Source organism: Phalaenopsis equestris, unplaced genomic scaffold (genome assembly GCF_001263595.1).
Source record: "Phalaenopsis equestris unplaced genomic scaffold, ASM126359v1 Scaffold212537, whole genome shotgun sequence".
Classification (NCBI taxonomy): Eukaryota; Viridiplantae; Streptophyta; class Magnoliopsida; order Asparagales; family Orchidaceae; genus Phalaenopsis; species Phalaenopsis equestris.
The window spans coordinates 221320-240739 of NW_018231459.1; the positions used below are offsets into that span (position 1 = coordinate 221320).

The 19420-nt window shown below is 34.7% G+C and overlaps 1 protein-coding gene across 1 annotated transcript in view; it reads right to left on the minus strand.

The window, feature by feature from the left end:
* LOC110036911 (protease Do-like 9) overlaps positions 1–18456 on the minus strand; it is a 24989-nt gene extending 6533 nt beyond the window's left edge. Inside the window, exons 1-5 of the mRNA XM_020741462.1 lie at positions 17732–18456; positions 6482–6681; positions 5631–5811; positions 4852–5043; positions 101–333 (exon numbers count right to left, since the gene is read on the minus strand). Coding sequence (XP_020597121.1) covers positions 101–333; positions 4852–5043; positions 5631–5811; positions 6482–6681; positions 17732–18323 — 1398 coding nt within the window. The 5' untranslated portion in view covers positions 18324–18456. The remainder of the gene's footprint in view (positions 1–100; positions 334–4851; positions 5044–5630; positions 5812–6481; positions 6682–17731) is intronic.
* Positions 18457–19420: the final 964 nt, after the last annotated feature.

The following is a 19420-nucleotide window of genomic DNA, read 5'->3' on the forward strand; positions in this document are numbered from 1 at the left end:
TATATATATATATATATCCTGCAGATATAAATCTACTCCCAATGTTCCAACAAATAAATCAATAATTGAGAGGATAAGCTTATCAAGTCAAAATGGGCACCTCAGAACGAAGATATGGAACTGATATGGCCGTGAAAACAAACCCAGCAATTATGTAATATGATGGAGGTCTGCCCTTTATGTGAGCTGGAACAAGCTTCTTGTGGGTCGCAAGTCTCATCTTAAACTCATGAACCTTAGCTTTGCGTAATACTTTGATTAAAGCAGTCTCTCCAGTATACTTCTGTGAAACAAGGTAACTAAATCCAATGCGCTCACCATGCCTGAAAGGAACTAAAGATCACAACAGAAAGCAAGTCAGAAAATTATGCATTTTTTTTTTCTCGGAGTAGAAGCATGCATGTATTTGCTATTTGACAAGCTCTTGATCTTCAGGCAGAACTTCCAAAAACTTTGGGATTAAACTAATAGTATTATAATAGCAAATAAGAGTATTGCTTCTAAGAAACTAGAGCAGACACTGAAATCCCAGAATAAATAGAAATCGGACATCTGTTTCAAACTTAGATTAGTAAGCAAATGAGTTTACTTAATGATAACCGCACCTAAATTTATGCTTAAAATGCCTACTAAGGAAAAGAGTCTAAAGCATGGCATAAGAGGAAGAAAATGAAAATTAACTTCGCATGAATGAGAACTTAATTATAACTACAGCTCGAATGATCTATAGCATAGTTGAGAATTATCATCCACATCCCAAGTTGGCTCCATGGCCTTCTTCCTCTGAGGACAATCCTGACCGAATGATTGAACTTGAATTGAACATGCAGCAGGGAAAGCAAGCAAGCAGGAAAAACAGGCTTACCTACACATATACATGTATTTAACATTACACAGTGTCATCGTCCTTGGTATCGTTCTTGGTATCCTAGGAAGACCTTCAGTTAAAAATTCCATTGCCAAACTAGACTCACACAAACGTGAAAAAAGACTACTTTAAGGGAAGTGGTGGCGGTACTTGAAGAATTTAAAAATGTTTCACCAAAATTACCAAAAGAACTACCACTAAAAGGGAGAAAAATCATAAGATTGGGCTGGAGTCAAGGACTGAGTCGCTAGCCATGAAATTTTATTGCATGTCACCCCTCCCCCCATAGAACCAGTTATAAAGGGGAAAACCCAATACCTTTCAAGTTTGTCAAGTCTGTAAGAAAGCAAATGGAGCTGGTTCGAGTGTCATTGCGTGAGACCATAAGAAGAACTAAAAAATGAGCAGACAAGAAAATGAGACATGAAGACATTAAAAAAAAAAAAAAACTCGCGGTATCAAGTGGAAGCCGCAAAGAAAGCATTGCGAGCTTAAGTGGGGAAGAATCACACTTCGCAATCTTAAAAAAAAAGGCAAGCTAACCATGAGAAAGAAAGATTTTAGAGAAGATTAGAATGAAGAGAGCAATCCAAGAGACACTAAAAGATTCCACAACATTCTAAAAAAAATTAGAAAAAATAAGAGAATATTTCAAAGAATTCTAAAAGGTTCCACATAATTCCAGAAATATGCTGAAAGAAGCAAGCTTGAAGAGAACCCTAGAATATTTTGAAAAGTTTGAATCATGTATAAGTAAAGAATAATGTAGAACTATCTAGAAATCAACATATTCTAATGTAATTTAGAAAGTTCCCTTAGTCTTGGAGAGGATTATAAATAGGAGTCCCCCCCCTCATCTGTATCCATCCAAGAACCATCCAAAGTTCTCAAGCATTCAAGTGCTATAATCACTCTTTCTTGGTGAAATGTTTCTTTCTTCAATGCTTCTCCTCCTTCTTCTTACTAGAGTATTTTGTGCTTATAAGTTCAAGCGTTGTGAGGGTTAAGCTGATTTAGTGCCATGAAGAGTGCTGAAACCGCACAGGAGACTTAAGATAAGTTAGTCTGTGACATGTTGATGAACATTCTTGAACAAGTAACATGGTATCTCCACAGATGAAAAATAATAGCAATAAAATTTAATTTTTTCTTATCATCAAAGCTTCTTTCAAAATATGCATTGATCATGAATGAAGCACAAGAGGTCATCTGATTTTGCTAGTTTAGAGTTGGACTCCATGACAATTTTAAAATGATTATGTTAACTGATACTGTTCATGAATTGATACCGGAGTCAACCCGAATGACAATGAAAAGCAACTTTTATTACTCAATTCAAATAGAGGTTACAACTCACACACTTAGAACTAGGAAAAAACAAAAAACATAGCACAAGCCCAAATTAGGGCTTAGTTCAATGTGGTGGTTGGTTCGATGGATTGGAAGTATGGAGGTTGGTTGTAGGAGGGGCCGGTGAAAGGTGGCAGCGGGGCAACTGATGAGAGTAAGCATGTTGTGATAGGAAAGATGGTGGGGAAGGACTTGCATGTCATGGGAGACAACATGTAGCAGGGGACTTAAGGTGGGAAGGTTGGGTGGTGGGGGAGCTGATTGTCGTGGGACTGTATAGAGTTCACAGGAAAGCTACGGTAGGGTGATGGCTGATTGATGGTTGGAAATTGCATGCAGGGTGTGAGGTAGGATAATCGGGAGACAGGTGGGAGGTTGTGGTGGCTGCAGCAACAACAAATGTTTTGTACTTGGGATGGCCGCAGCAGTTATAGCGGCGGTGGCGGTGGTGGAGGCGGTGGGAAAGTTGCATAGATTGGAAAGTAGAGGATAATCACCACCTCGGAATGAGATACATCCAGAGTACCATTCGTCCCTAAATACAATCCTAGAAGATAGAACTTGAGACGCCGACGGCTATCTTGACAGAAAACTCAACAAAAACTGAACCCTAAATCCAAAAAATAGACATAAATATTAGTAGGTATTTTCTCTATTACAACTTAACCCTAACAACAACAGAAATGTAACTTTATTATTGAAGTCAAATAGAGGTTACAACTCACATTATTATTGAAGTCAAATAGAGGTTACAACTCACACACTCAAGACTAGATAATAATGAAAAACACAACAAAAATCCAAATTTAGGCTTAGGTTGACGTGATTGTTTGTTCGATGGATTGAAAATAGGGAGGCAGGTTCTAAGAGGGTGCAGTAAAAGACAACAGTGGGGCAGTCGATGAGGGTAAGTGTGTTGTGATAGAGAAGTGTGGGGAAGGAGTTGTCTGTCTTGGGAGACATTAGGTAGCAGAAGACTTACGGTTGGGAAGGCCAAGTAGTGGGGACATCGGTAGGACACATACAGTGGAAAGGATTAGGGGTGTCAAAAAGTGACTCGACGCGCCAACACGACTCAAACTCAACTCGAAAAATTTAGGTTAAGTTTGACTCAAATATTTTTCGAGTCGAGTTCAGGTCAGAGATTTAGACTAGTTTATTATTCAGGTCGGGTTCAGGTTAAACTCCAAAACCCAAATATAACCCAAATAAACACGAAATTTCAGGTCAAGTTCGGGTTAGCGGGTCAAGCTCGGGTTCGGGTCTTAGTTTTTGCCCCGTTCGGGCCTTAGTTTTCGCCCCATTTATTATTTGGATCGGGTTCGGGTTGACCCTATTCAGGTTGGGTCATTTTCGGGACGAACCCGAACTCGACCCACGGACCCGTATTGACACCCCTGGTAAGGATGGGAGATGGGGGCGTTGGTTGTCGTGGGACTAAGAGCAAGCCACAGGGAAAGCTACAGTAGGGTGATGGTTGATTGGCGGCTAGAAGTTGCAGTTAGAGTGTGAGGTAGGATGACCGAGTGATATGGGGGAGGTTATGGTGGCTGCAAGAAAGCAAAGGTGTTGTACTTGGGATGGTTGCGGCAACTACAGCGGCAGTGGAGGGGGAGAGAGTTGCGGAGGATGGAAACTTGAGGATAATCACAATCTCGGAACGAGATATAGCTGGAGCACCACTTATCCTTGGATACAGCCCTAGAAGGAATTACTTGGGATGCCGAAATATGTCCCGATAGAAAATTCAATAACAACTAAACTCTAAAACCAAAAAACACACAAATACTAATAGATAGCTAGGAGAGATGGGACCCCTTCTTATTTGGGAGGAAACCCTCTTTCCTATGGTTGGCCGACCCTAATTCCATCCCGTCTGAAACCCAGCAGAACCGGTCCAGTTCAGCCAGGAAAACAACCAGGAACCCCAATGTCATGCATATGTTGCATGCAGCTTTTATCCAAAATAATCAAGGATTATTCTTTATGTTTCAATTTCGGGATAAGATAACAGGCAACGCTAGAGAAGAATCAAGTATGTACTTTGCAGAAAAAAATTGATCTAAAAGGACTAGACGGGAAAAAGAAACTATGCCAAATGCAACGCCTTTGAAGTTATGAAAATATATGAGCTAAGCCACAATTAAAATCAAACAAAAGAAACATATTAATTAATGAAGGATTCATAAAGTAAATCTCACATGGTTGGGATAACTCTAATCAAGAGGGGTAAATGGTCCAATTTCTCCTTCATCTTGTTCCCCAAAAATACGCATTTGAATATCAAAACAAATCCACCAAACTGCAGGTGAATCAAACAAAAGGAAACAGCCACAATATTTGTTGATTATAATTTCTCATTTGCAGAGAATGATGGCAGAAGATAGTGAAGTCAGCATATCCATTCGATCAGGAAAAGATGAGAAAAATAGCATCTAATAGATAAATGTTGGAAGTGCAATAATACAAAGCACCCTTATAAAACTTAAAGAACCAGAGCACAATAAAAATTAAGCAATTAGATAAATGTTTTGGACTCAATACACAGAGCATTTCCTAAAGAAAGCACTAAAAGGACCGATAAATTGAGTTCAACAAAGAAAATTAATAACTCATAGTATGCAGTGATTTACCAGTTCCATCATTAGCAATGTCAACTCCGTCAAAGCTCAAAAGAATGTCAGATGGTTTCAAAAATTCCGACTCCGGTGATGTAGGTTCTACTCTACGAATGCGAACACCCTTCTGATCAGGTGTCATCCCCATCGCCTTCCGCAGATCCGGGTTTTCCATCTTTTGCCATTCAATCCCAAGTATGGGAAAACCTAGAGAAAGGAGATTATCTTGTTAGGAAGAAAACAGTTCCTATATTGATCCCAGAAGATTAGACAGAAATAATTTAAAGGCAGCTGCATCAAATTATTTCAAAACTTGGCTAAAAGACTTAATGCAATACATATACCAAATGGATCAGTGGCATAAAACATAAATACAGGTCATGGCACCTTAGTGAGCATTCATTGCTTCTTCCTATCCAGCTTGGACAAAAAATCAATAAAAAGGAAATTAAAGTAGTGCACAGATCCTGCAACAAATCGGCCATACGCAACATGATGCTAAAAATTTGCAAAATGCAAAATAAAAATAGGTTTTTTGTGTATATGCGACACTGCAAACATTAAATAGCAGGTGTAGAGATAAAGTATAACCGTAATCTGCAATGCAAAAGAACGGCATATTATGGTAAAAAAGGAATGGTAAAACACAATAGCATTTATTATAATTTGTAGGCAATTGTCTATAGAAACACAACATTCTTATAGCAACAAAACCCCAGCAGAGAACAAAATCAAAATGCGAGTACAAATAAAAACATAATACATTAAACTCTTTATTATCAATTGGGCAATACCTGTATACTCGCTTGATTTTTCATAATCATTAATGAAATGCAAAATGACAGGAGTTGGGATGACATAGCCAATATTTTCCACATCTTCATGTTTAAGGGATTGAAATGCTATACCAACACATTTGCCCTTATCATTTAATGCAGGACCACCAGAATTTCCAGAGTTTATGGCTGCATCTATCTGTAACGGAATAAAAAGATTAAAGGCTTTTTAAGTGGATCAAACTAAAAAATAATGCTGCCATGAAGCTCAGATGTTAACTAAATGGGCATATGGAGGAAAACGGTAGTGTTGAAAAGATATGGAGAGAGAGAGACGAACAGAAAGAAGTGTGCTAGCAACACCTTACACATGCTAATCAAATTTTAGTTTGAACTAGTTGAGTAAACTTTGGCGGGGAGGAGGAAGGGAGGGGCAGAGTGGTAGATGTATTTAGGAAAGAGGGAGCTAGCCTCTGCCGCCCCATCCTCTTTATAGATACTAGGAGAGGAGGAGATAGGAGAAGAGATGAATGGAGAATAGAGCGGATATACCCATCCTTTTCTCACCCCAATCCAACTTCGATGCATGGGTAGCAAAAGTAGAGTGATGTGAGAGTAGATAAAGGAAGATGGGACCGATTTGACAAAGTATTAAGAGCTCGGGACCTAGAAACAGTGTTACGGCACCAAGCATTTCGATAATTTTAAAGTTCATTGATGAAATTCAAAATTGAATAGATCCAAAAAAAATAAAAAACAGCCTTAAGGTCCAAGAACAAAAAATTTATAACTTGTGGACCAGCAAGTGATGAACCTTCAATTTTTGGGGTCTGGTATCATAAATAAAACCCATAATTCAGTAGCTTAACCTGCAAGCCCAATAGCTCAGTTGAGCCATGAACATATGATAAGATCTCCATACGTGACACAACACCACTGGTAACAGAGATGGTGTCTCCTCCAATCGGGTACCCAACAACAGTAACAGCATCTTGGAGTGCAGGCAGAGAACCAAACTCCACTGGGGAAACTCCCTCCCAGAATTCATCATCACTTACTGTCAGCATGGCTGTCAAAATAATGAAAATATCAGTATGAGAAAGTGAAATATGGCATTTACAATAATCTGGCTCCCCCAGTATTAAAAAAAAGATGGTTTCATAAAGGAGAAGAAAAGTGTTATTTTTATGAACTTGTGACATTACAATAAAAAACTTACAATTATGAGAGAGTGCGTAAATAATTCATCAGCTAAATTTGGTAGTGTTATCATGACTATTTTCAATGTTTTCTTGTCATTATATTGTAAATGATAAGTCTTCTATTTTCATCAAATTTAACAAATGATTTTTGAAAATGCAGGATATTCCTGTATATTATTAAATTAAAAATGCTTCCTTTTTAAGAAGGTTAATTGGCTTGGGTCAGATAATGTAATGGATATTCTTCGACGTGAAATCTTTATGACTAGGATACCCTTACAATCAAATGCATCTATCGATTAAGAAGATCTTAGTAAAAAAAGTTTCTAGATCACAATCTAGGTTAGGAAGATTAAGTCATCAAATGTCCATAAATAAAAAAGGATCATAAATCAAATATCTAATCGTCAAAATATGAAGGTAATAAATTTGACACATTGGATGATGATAAGGACAACAAGATAAAAATGAATTATGAATTTTCAACTAGTTTTAAAAATTTTAATATTTTGAATTTGCTTCTGTGAAGTTAGTTTAGGAAGGATATGGCTAGTGCTAAAACGTCGAGTTCGGAATAAGGTTTTTCTTTTTTTGATACAATTAATTTAGGAAAAAATATGATCAAATTTAAATTAATTCATGCTATTAGCTTGTTGTGATATTAAGTGATTTCATCTCGGCCAAAATATTTCTCTCATCCTCTTTGCATAGGCATCGTAGCAACAATGTGTCCACTGTAGCAACCACAGACACAATAACAACCAAAAGGAAAAAAAAATCAAATAACAGTTTTCTAATAAAACTCAACTATTTCCCTAATTGCAGATTATCTTCATCACATTAAAGAGATTGCATCAAATCACCCTTTTTCTGGAAAATTCTTACAGTTTAACAATTTTGTACAAAGCATTAATTCTAACCTATAGGGGGAAAAAACATGGTTGCAATTGCATTGAGGACAGAGAAGGATACTCTTAGTGACTCTATAGAGTTTGAGGACTATGGCTAGGAAGAGAGATTATAGATAATTGAAAGCTTTCTCAATATGAGATGGCTAATCAAATGATCACAATAAAGGAAAAAAAGAATACAATGATTGCTTCCTACGAATCTCTTGATTCTAAGTTGGCACTACCAACATCTACTCCACCAACACCAATTCAGATGAAGGGAGAATCATCTGCAGCAAAATTCATCAAAAAATAGAAAAGTTGAAAAAATTTAAGAAAATGATCGAAAAATATCATTCCATCAAGATAGAAGGGAAGTAAAAGTTAACTTGGTATGAAGAAACAATTAAATTTAAGATCATAGAAAAGTTTTCTAATTATCTATAGAGAAAGAAAACTACAGTTGCTTGTTCGAAGTTGTCCTTTCCCATAATCAAAATCTAAAATATTGTTAGAAGTTAGATTCCATCCCTTTAGACACGAAATTCAATGGCAAAATTTAAAATTGGATAATGAGCAAAATGTATAAGATACATGACAATACAGACGGCAGTCAACCACTTCAAAAAATAAGTAAAATAAGAAATTTTAATTCATGAAATATATAAAAAAAATTTCATGAAAGCCTTCAAATAGAACAAAGCTTTTACTAGTTGACGTCATTGAGAATAACAAAAAAACAATAGCACATACGAAAGAAACAAGACTCTCTCTATTGGACTGTTGTTTTTGGAATGGAGAAAATAATCATTCCTCTTCAATTTCATAGAAAGCGATTACAAGATTGATAGAGGGGGATGGCCCCCACATTAGGAAAATAATAAAATCAGCCATAACTCCTCATGGTAAAAGAAAGAAACAAAAATTATGACATACTAATAATGCAACACTCTAGAAATTCAAAATATCTAATAATAGAATATACTAAAATAAAAACTTCATAAAAATCCAACACCCCTCCCAAGTAGGGGCACAAATATCAATCATGCCCAACTTATAAGAAGCTCAATATTAAGCCTGAATATTCATTTGGTGAAGATAAGTGCCACTTATTGGATAATAGAGATAAATGACATGCAAATAGTTCTACAATCAATCTTCTCTTTTAAGAAGTGCATGTCAATCTCCACATGCTTTGTGCAATCATGTTGCGCTGGATTTTCTGAAATACTTATGGGTGATTTATTGCCAAAACATCATTTCACTAGCATGCTTATCGGGAACTGCAGCTCTTCCATAATTCCTTTCAACCATAACATCTCACATACTCCATTAGCCAAATCTCTATATTAAGCCTCAAATCTACTCCTAGCAACAATATTCTATTTCTTACTTCTCCATTAACCAAGTTTCCCCACACATAGGTGTAATATCCATAAATTGATCGCCTGTGAATAACTGAGTCCCAATCTACATCAACGTACGCCTCCATGTATATTGGCTAGTGTAATTGTTAGATATATGAGAATTTATTGGAACTGCAGCTCTTATCGGTATGTCATAATCTAGTGTAATTGTTAGATATATGAGAATTTATTGGCAAGAGCAAGCCTTTATCTAGTGAAATGATGTTGTGGTCTTATCGGGAACTGCAGCCCTTTCCGAAAGAGCAAGCATCATTTCACTAGATATGAGCAAGGTCATAATCTAGTGTAATTTATTGCTCTTATCGGGAACTACAGCTCTTTGTATGGTCTTCGGAAAGAGCAAGCCTTTATCTAGTGTAATTGTTAGATATATGAGAATTTATTGGCTGTTTTAAGGTGTTTCTCATAGGGCAAGTGCATGAATTGGCTTACCAAACTCACAGCAAAGGAAATATATGGTCAAACATACAATAAGTGTATCAACTTCCCCGCCAATTTTTGATACCTAATTGTAATCATTGTAGCACATTCCTTCCCATCTCCCAGTTTTAGATTAGGATTAATTGGAGTGACAGTGGGTCTACACCCACTCGTACTAGTTTCCTTGAGAAGAACAAAAATATACTTTCATTCGGAGACAATAATTCCTTTCTTCGATTGAGCAACCTCCATGCCAAGAAAATACCTCAAAGGTTCAAAGTCTTTGATTTTAAGATATATAAAAGGAAAGTCATCAAACGGTTAATATCATATGCATTATTCATGGTTAGAAAAATTTCATTTTCATACACAATCAATATGACTATCTTCCCATAATTTGAATGTCTGACGAACATTGTATAATCTCCTTGCTCTTGAGTACACTCCTTACCTTTTACAAATAGTGTAAATTTCTCAAACCACGCTCTTGATGACTGTTTCCACCCACATAAAGATTTTTTTAGTTTACACACTTTTGTATTAAACTTCTCAATAAATCCTGGAGGTGCATCCATATACACTTCTTCCTCCAAATTCCCATTGAGGAAGACATTCATTATATCCAACTGTTGTAGAGTCCAGTCAATATTAGATGCAAGTGACATAATAACCCTTACAAAGTTTTATTTTACAAATGGGGCGAATGTTTCTAAATAATCAATGTTATAGGTCTGACTAAATCTTTTGCTAACCAGTCGAGTCTTGTACCATTGAAGAGAGCCATCAGGATATACTTGATTGTAAACAACCAATTTGCACCCAACACTTGTCATTCCTCTACGTAGATCGACCAATCCCCACGTGCTATTTTTTTCAAGAGTTTTCATCTCCTAAAAAATAGCCTCATTCCACTTAAGAATTGTCAAAGCATCTTGCACGGTACTAGCAATCTCCATACAAGACAATTGTAAGATAAAATCACAGAAAGTAGTGAGATTTTCATATGACACATAATGGGACAATGGATGTTAGGTGCAAGACCTTTCCCTAATGGGAAGGTTAGACTCAATTGATTCAAGATTCAAACTAAGCTCAAATTCAAGACTAGAAAGCTCAGAACTCAAAGTTGAGGTGAACATAATATGGGTAAAGGATTAGTGAGGACACTACCCGGGTTCATGGATTCTGAGCAATTCAAAAGGATTTGTAGAACCTTTTTGTGAGTTATCCTATGTCACAAGTAAACAATATCAAACGGTACCACTATCGTAGTTTTTTTTCCTGTTCCTTCTTTGTTATGAATATCATGAGATGTCATTGTAGAAACTTCAATATCTTAAACAGTAGACACACTCACTCCTGATATAATATCATTTGAAAATTCAGGTTAAACAATTAAGATGAAGAATGCACCAATTTGGGAGTCTTAGATTTGAAGAAAATTATAAAACTTAGTACTCAAATCTTTATTGTGTTCTCCATTGAAGATGGGGTGAAAAAAAAGGTTGTAATTCAAAAATGATGACATCCACGATAACATACATTTTTTAAGAATTGAGACCAAACCATTATTCCCCTTTTCTTTAGGAGCATAACCAACAAACATACATTTTTTTGCCCAAGGTTAAAATTTTTCTTGATTATGAATATGAATGAAAGCAGTGCACCCAAATTTCTTTAGAGGTAAAGAAGATGAGAGTCAATTTTTTGAAAAAAATATTTTTGAAAATATAAAAAGGTGTTTCAAAGTTTAAAACCTTATTGAGTGTTCTATTTATGAGTAATGTAGAAATAAGATCGATTTCACCCTAAAAATATTAAGGCACCTAATTAGTAAATAGCAAACCCCAATTTACCTCCAATAAATGCTTGTTTTTCCTTTCAACCACGCCATATTGTCGTGAAATGTCAACATAAGAGTTTTAATGAATTAATTCTTTTTCGAAAAAATTGACCGAAACTATTTTTAAAATACTCTCGACTAGCATCGCTTCAAAATATGGAATGATTTTTTTAAATTGTGTTTTTTTTTATTTAAATATTTTTGAAAAGTATTTACACTTCAATTTTTTTCATTAAATAAACCCAACTTAACCTAGTGTGATCATCGGTGAAAGTTACAAATCATTTTTTTCAAGAATGTGTAAGGTTTTTCTAAAAACCCCATATATCGCTATGAGTTAGAGTAAATTATGTAGTTAGTTTGTATATTTGTGAAAAAAATGCATAATGATGTTTAACAAACGAACAAATTTCACATTGAAATAAGAACAAATTTTATAATTTAGGAAACAAGTATCTTAGATGTTGAAAACTAGAGTGATCCATAACTTATAATGCCATAACATAATTTTATTATCTTTAAAAAGTAACAAAATTTAAACCAGCACTTCGATATTGTCTATTCAAGTCACGTACATTATCAAAACTGTAGAGCCCATCATTTTTCTTATCACTAACAATCATCATCCATGTGGTAAGTTCCTGAAACTGGCAACAAGAATGATAGAAGTTAACTTGATTTTACTAATGAAATATGGAGAACATCACAAACGGTTAAAAACAATGAGTAACATTTCATATCCCTGCAATTACCGAGAGGGAGCCATCAACAATTTTGACCTTATTATTGCATGCACAAGGTCTCTAAAAGGAAAATAATTTAGAGCAACCGGTCATGTGATCAGTTGCACCACAATCAATTATCCAAGAACGAGAAAAATTATGAATATCACCTAACAAACAAGTGGCTAAAGAGTTTCTATTTTATACGAAGGAGCAAGACAGAGTCGGGATAATTTTGGATATTGAAACAATTTTACCAAGTGATCTAATTGCTCCTTGGTGAAAAAGACTGTCGAGTTAGTAGAAGGCCCTTCTTCGACAGTGGTTTGATAAGCTCGAACAAGGTTTAATTTTGATTTTCAGTATGCAGGTTTGCCATTAAGTTTTCAACATGCCTCCTTCGTGTCATGATTTTTTACAATGCTTGTACATTGATGTATTATGCCCTTCTTGCCAATGTCGACCCCTTTAACACAAGAGCTAAGTTCTCCTGATCAATGTTACAAGAAAAATTAATGTTTCATAACATAATTTTTCTTCTTGACTCTCTCCGTCTAACCTCAAAAAAAAAAAATTTTCTTGAATAGAGCGTTTTTCTTGAATAGAGCGTAGGGGCGTAGGGGTTTCCTACCAAATATGCGACATCAAACTTCTTCTAAACTCCAATTAAGGCCGACTAGTAACATATAGACTAGATTGTTTTATTTTTTTTCCTGTGGAAAAGCATAATCATTCGAATTATCTCAAATGTCAACATAACATTAATCAAGTTTTTGTCATAATACTACTAACTTGTTTTAATAAATAGTAACATCGCGATCATTTTGTTTTGATTTTAAATTTGATTTTTCAATTTAAGATTTTAGGAAGAAGTCTCCAAGTCTAAATAAAGATCTAGAACAACCTCCAAGATACTCGAGCAGTGGTAAGGAATAGATGTCCTTTCCTATGGTAGGTTCCACAAAGTTGATGAGCCAAGTCATAACCAAAAAATTTTCGGACTACCATTTTTTTATATCAGGATCGCCAACAATTGGTTTTTAATTATCTTAGGTTAAAACACCCCATTTTTTCTCTCCCTTCAATCGCTAATTTTATGAATTGAGCCCATTTGAGGTAGTTATGCCTGTTGAGTTTTATAACTATGAGATAAGGAGGTGAGTTATGCGAATAATACCCGATCGATACAACCATGAGAAGGGTTGTAGGGAGAGGTGATGTGGTTTCAAAATTACTCGAGCTGTTCAATTTGATAGAAATTTTCTAGACACTTTACATCATTGTTGACCTGTACGACATCTTCAAATTCTAAGATGAATGACACTCGTGCGGTGGAGAAGAAAGACGCTTTGATTCTGGTACGGACTCAGCTCGTGGTCGAAGCCATAGAAAGTGGTGAGGAGTTCGATTCTAGCAGCAGTCAAGCAGAACTTAGAAAAAGCATGAAAGGTGGGGCAGAAAATGCAGGCGAAATTCCAAGAAGGACATTTGAGTTGAATCTCCCAACCGACGCCAGAGAGAACTAGCAAGTGGCATATCAGAACTCGCAGATGGAACTCTTAAATGGACATTTGAGGCCTACATAGTGTGTAACAATTGGGGGTAGAAACAGAGCGAAGTGGAACTCCCGAACAGACGCTAAACGGTATTGAACATAATTTTGAGAGTGAATCGTGGCTCTGATACAAAGTAGGTTTTGGAAGTGAGAAAATAATTATTCCTCTTCAATTTCATAGAAAATTATTACAAGATAAATTGATGGGTATGACTCTCACATTAGAAAAATAATACACAAATAATTCTCTTAGACTCGCTACAAGCCACCTTATATTTTTCTAAATTCTCTAAGCTTTTGTATTTAACCTCATTTTTACAACAAAACTTCTTATATTTTATTTTATTTTCATATTATTATTCCACCGCCAACTATTTTTATTTATTTTTTTTTCTTTTGATTCTCCAAGTACATATTTGTCAATTGTTTAATGGTGCTTGTTAGTTTATCTCACAAAGAATTAGCTTATTCACGAACATCCTATATCTTAAAATCTTAAAGTTTGCTCATAAAAATACTTTTATATGTGTCTTTTAAGTGCCTTCATCTAATTCTAAGACAATGTTTCGTTGTAATTTTAATCTTACAATTCTTAATCTTAAAATTCAAAACTAATAATCAATGTTGAGTACTTAAATTTTCACTTAAAATGACCTTGCAATCTTTACATTCTTGACGATCTCTTTTTCTCATAAAAAAATAATCAACATGTTTTATTAGATCTATTCTTAGAAATAATAATATATTCATCTCTTTGCGTAAATAAAGTATTAGCAATAATAAAATCATAAGCTAAAGCAAAAGCCAATATGATTCCACATTCTTTATTAATCACTCAAAATTGTAGCCAACATGAATATTTCTAAAATCTTCTACCACTCTAACAACATGTTCATTTAAATCTCCTCAAATCAAACTTCTTTTTTTCAAAAGATATCTTTTATATTAATTCTTCCAAGTCATTCCAAAATTTTTCTTTTGAACATATATATAAACTTACTTGAGGAGCATAAGCACTTATAACATTAAGAATATTAGTATCAACAACAATATTTAGGGTTATAATTCTATCAAAATGAATTATGATAGAATGACCTGACCATAATTGATTATTAACTCATGAGCATTATGAAATCGTGACAGCAATCCTTATGTAAGCATATGAGCCTATGACGAAAGAACCTAATTACACCTTTTCTATCAGTCAAAACCTTCTAATTAGTTGGTTGCAGCAAGTGATGCTATGATATTGGAGAGGCTACGGATGTCCTTTGTTGCATATAAATACCTGTACTCACAAGTAATTCAATATTTCCATTATAATCATTATCACAACATTACACCTAGATTTTCAGAGCAGCAAAATAGGCCAATAAATATGCATATGCTTGCATAGAAAGACTAATTAAACTGATTGGTGAATGACATAAAGTTCAAGCTTCTAATTGCAAGAAAGATGAGAAGGCTTAAAATAACTATGTAGATTTAGCATTAAATCATCCCACAATATATTAAAATAATATGCATTCATAAAATTTAACAACACAAAAAGATGACAACTAGACTAGAGAGTCATCGACATCATTATACTTACTATTTTTTTTTTTTGGATAATTATTATCAGTATAAGAAGTTCAATAAGTTGGGCAATAAATTTGACTAAGTAAACTACTTTAATTAATATATGTAGCAGTATATATAAAATGCATTTTGTTACTTATGGAGACAATCCACTCACTTTTATACTATACCTAGCCAACATCATTACTACACATTAAGTCAAGCTTCCCAGCCATTTAATTCTATTTTTACTTCATTTTATCATGTAAAAAAAATTATGAGACCTTTATTTAATCCGGTCATTTTTAGATTTTGTAAGGAAAATCCAAATTATTTTTTTATGATTTATTTGAATTTTGAATTTTATCTTAATTTCAAGATAGTTGGAAAAGTACAAAACATAATTAAAATTTAAGAAACCTTTGGAGGCCTACAAAAAGGTTAAACCAAAAACTATTTTATTAAATGAAAATTTTTAAAATGATAATTTCTTGATTAGAAGTTATTGTATCACCAAAGCCTTCTTACGTTCATATGCTACGATTAGTTCCGACAACATATAAATTGAGCTTAAGATTCCATATGAATTAGTGATGAGCGTTTTAAAAATAAAAATATCTTATTTAAAGGTGTAATTGTTCAACAAAAAAAAATCACTTGCCAAAACATGAAAAGCTCAAATAAATTGCTCATGATCTCTTATATGAATATCATCATCAAAATTCTACAAAGGAGAATTTTGAATACAATTGAATAATTGATGGAGAGGATTAACTAGCTTTTACACATAATCAAGCCATTATAAAAATGACAATCAAAGCCATAATTCATAACCATTTGATGGCCTTTTCAAAAGTTGATTTGGTTATATGGATCATAAATTATGAAAATTTTGTATAAATAGGTTATTTCATGGTTCCTTAGAAATTTTTATTATTTTATTAAGATTCATATGAATTTTGAATTATTTTTCGATTTCAAAATAGCCAACAATATATGGCAAGTAATTGGAGTTAAAGGCCCTTTGAAAGCCTATTCCAAGAGCAATTCAACGGAACAAAATGGTGGCTTCCTCAATTGATCGATGCATTGCTTAACAAATCCCCCTCTTTTCTCTCTTTCTTAATTTAGAATTACACTTTCTCTCTCTAAGAATTGGAAGTGTATTCTCCCATTAGAGACTACTCTCTTCAATTAGAAATCAAAACCATAATAAAAACTCTCTTGCCATTCCCTATATTTATGTTTTATGTAAATTCCCTAAAATATCTATGTTCATCAATTTGGATGGTTCAAATAGCATATGTTCCATTCTTTTTTTACAAACCAACAATTCCAATCTTCCTTCTACACTACCTAAGAACCATCCTACAAGTCATTCCAAACCCAATCCCTAACACCATTCCAAATTGTAAAGCTAAAATAATTTAAAAACCCCAAACCTAAGATAACTACATATCATAAAAAAAAAGAATATTTCTATCTATTGTTCACCTTAGCATTCTCTAAGTCATTTTGGCATCCAAGCAACCTAATCAAAAGAAGAAGTGACTTCTCCTCGCCCACATCATTTTCATATTGTTTCGATTTAAATTGCAGTATATGAGCATTTTAAATAAAATTTTTAAAATAGTTGTAATTACAATGTGGTCACAATTATCATAGTACTCAATACACTAAAATTTTACAGGAAATGAATAAACTAAAATATATTACATTCTAACTTCATAAATCTATCTTGCATTAGTTCCTTGAATTTAAAGAGGCCATTTTTTCTTTATTAAAAAAATATATAATGGAATTTATGTAACATTCTGTACAAGTCACAGAAGAAAGTTTAGTGAAGAAAAACATATAATAGGTTTTAATGGATTATCCTTCCTACTAACATTGCTTCAATCTTCAATCAATTTCTGTGCATAAGATCACCATTAAAAATAAACACTTTTTTGGTATGTTCCAATATTTTATATTTTTTTTTTCATTTTCTTCTTGACTTTAAATTCCTTATCTTAGCATCCATTATCTGAGATATCAAAAATCATCATTCCATTTCCACCTATTGCATCAAACTGCAATATTCATAGCAAAACTGATATTGTTGTTCTAAGCACAGATAGACTCGTCATATATTCTAGGTTGGCAAGAATCTATAATGGAAAAGCCATCACCTGAACCTTACCTTTTAAAGCGTGCAATTTTCAAGTAGTTGTATTCAGCACATGACAAACACCATTTGGGCATGGCATCATTTCCATTAAGGACAGATGAGAAACGCACCAGCAAAACCAGATATTAAATGATTTCCACATTTTACTCCTCCATATCCTAGTTTCAGGTAACGTAATGGAATGCAAAGTGAAGGCTAACAATTAAAACGACCAAATGGTGTTCCTTAGTAAACAAAACCATTCAGTCCATTAAATCAACAACTGAAACAAAATAAAAAATAGGGCAAAAACCAGCTGCCTTCACCGCTCCAAAAAGCAACAGAGCTCACCTATATCACACTCGGTGCCAATTGCCAACACCGTCGCCAAGTACTTCGTATCAGAGCCCCTCTTCTTTAATTTAACCTGCGTATAATGCTCCACCGAGTGTGCATTCGTCAGCACCCTCCTGCCTCCAATGATGAACCCGCTGCTGCTCGAGCTGTACTGGCGCTTCCGCTGCCATGGCAGAGAAAAATTGGGTTCCGTGTGCACGCAGAACACTTTAACCACCGCGTCCATGGACGGAACTGCCTTAACAACCTGGTCCCACCTCGGCGGTGGCTCCCCTGCGGCGGATACCATCACCAAATCAGCGCGCTCGCCGTTGCTCGAGAAGATGTGATGCGGCCCGCGTTTAAGAGACGAAGGCTGCAGTTTGTTGTCCCCGCCGGCGACATCATCTTCAGGGATGCTGTTTTGGCGAGTCTTACGCGGCCGGCCACGAGGTAGGCGGGAGGTGGTTGGTGGCGAGGAGTCGGCGGGCGAGACCTGGGCCTCGTCGGCTGCCAGGGAGGACGATGGGAGTTGCAGATCCATCGTCTCCGCGACAGGCTTCGTGGATTTGCGGCCCCTCTTCCTCTTCGACTTAGAGGGTTCCATTTCGAGTGCTAGGGTTTCAGAAAACTACTTGCAATAGCTCTGATCGTCGCTGCCAGTGCGGAGGAGTGAAGGCGGAGGGGGTTTGGCCGAGAAGGGGTGGTACGATTTGGCCCGGATTTACCAATTTTCTCAGATATTTTAGTTGAAAGTTTTGATTATATTATTTACCTTCTTATATCCAGCATACATTTAAAAGTTCAAATTATAGAAATTTTTATTGCTTTTGAGTGGCATAAATATTAAAAATCAATGTTTTGATATTAGATAAGTAAATACATAGGAATTAGGTGTTATGTATCTAAATGTCCCCAAAAAATATGATACTTTTTTAGAAAAAATTAGGATCAAGCCCAACTTTATTTATAAAAAAATGTTACGAAGTGATGAAAAAACAATGACCTAAAGTTCAAGAAAAGAAAATATATCCAAAAGACGAAAAGAAATTGATATAATGACCTAGTTATACAACTAATAATAGTAGTGTAGAAGAGCCCAGCTTTCAGTTAAGATCATCAATACTTAGCAAAAAGATCGACACGGTCTCAAAACTCATATTGATTAAATGAAGCAACCAATAATCAAAACAGCTAACACCACTCACCATGAAATAAACCATGAAAATGCCAAGAAAACAATGATCACAGCCAACATGTGTTAAAAATAAAAGAGCTCCAACAATCTTGACATGAGAACAGGTAAGAAACTTGAAGAAACAAGATGTAACTCTAGCAATCAACATAAAATGAGGATCAAGCATCAACAAGAACAAAGCTAAACATAATAATAGATACTAAAAATGGAATACCTAAGGAATAGAAAGTGAAGAACCACTATAAGCTCAGGTAACCTAATCTCACATGTAAAACATTAGAACTACATCCAATATATATGAGAAATATCAAAGAAAAATAAAAGAATGAACAAACCAAATAAGCAAAACAAAAGAAATAAAAAAGTCCAAAAAGACAATACTAAGTTGGAAACTAAAAAACATCAACTTTTTATTTTTCTATAAAATTATGTTATAATTTGGCCATTTATATAGATACATTCAAAATTCTTATGTATTTCATAACTAACACTTAATTTTAATATAT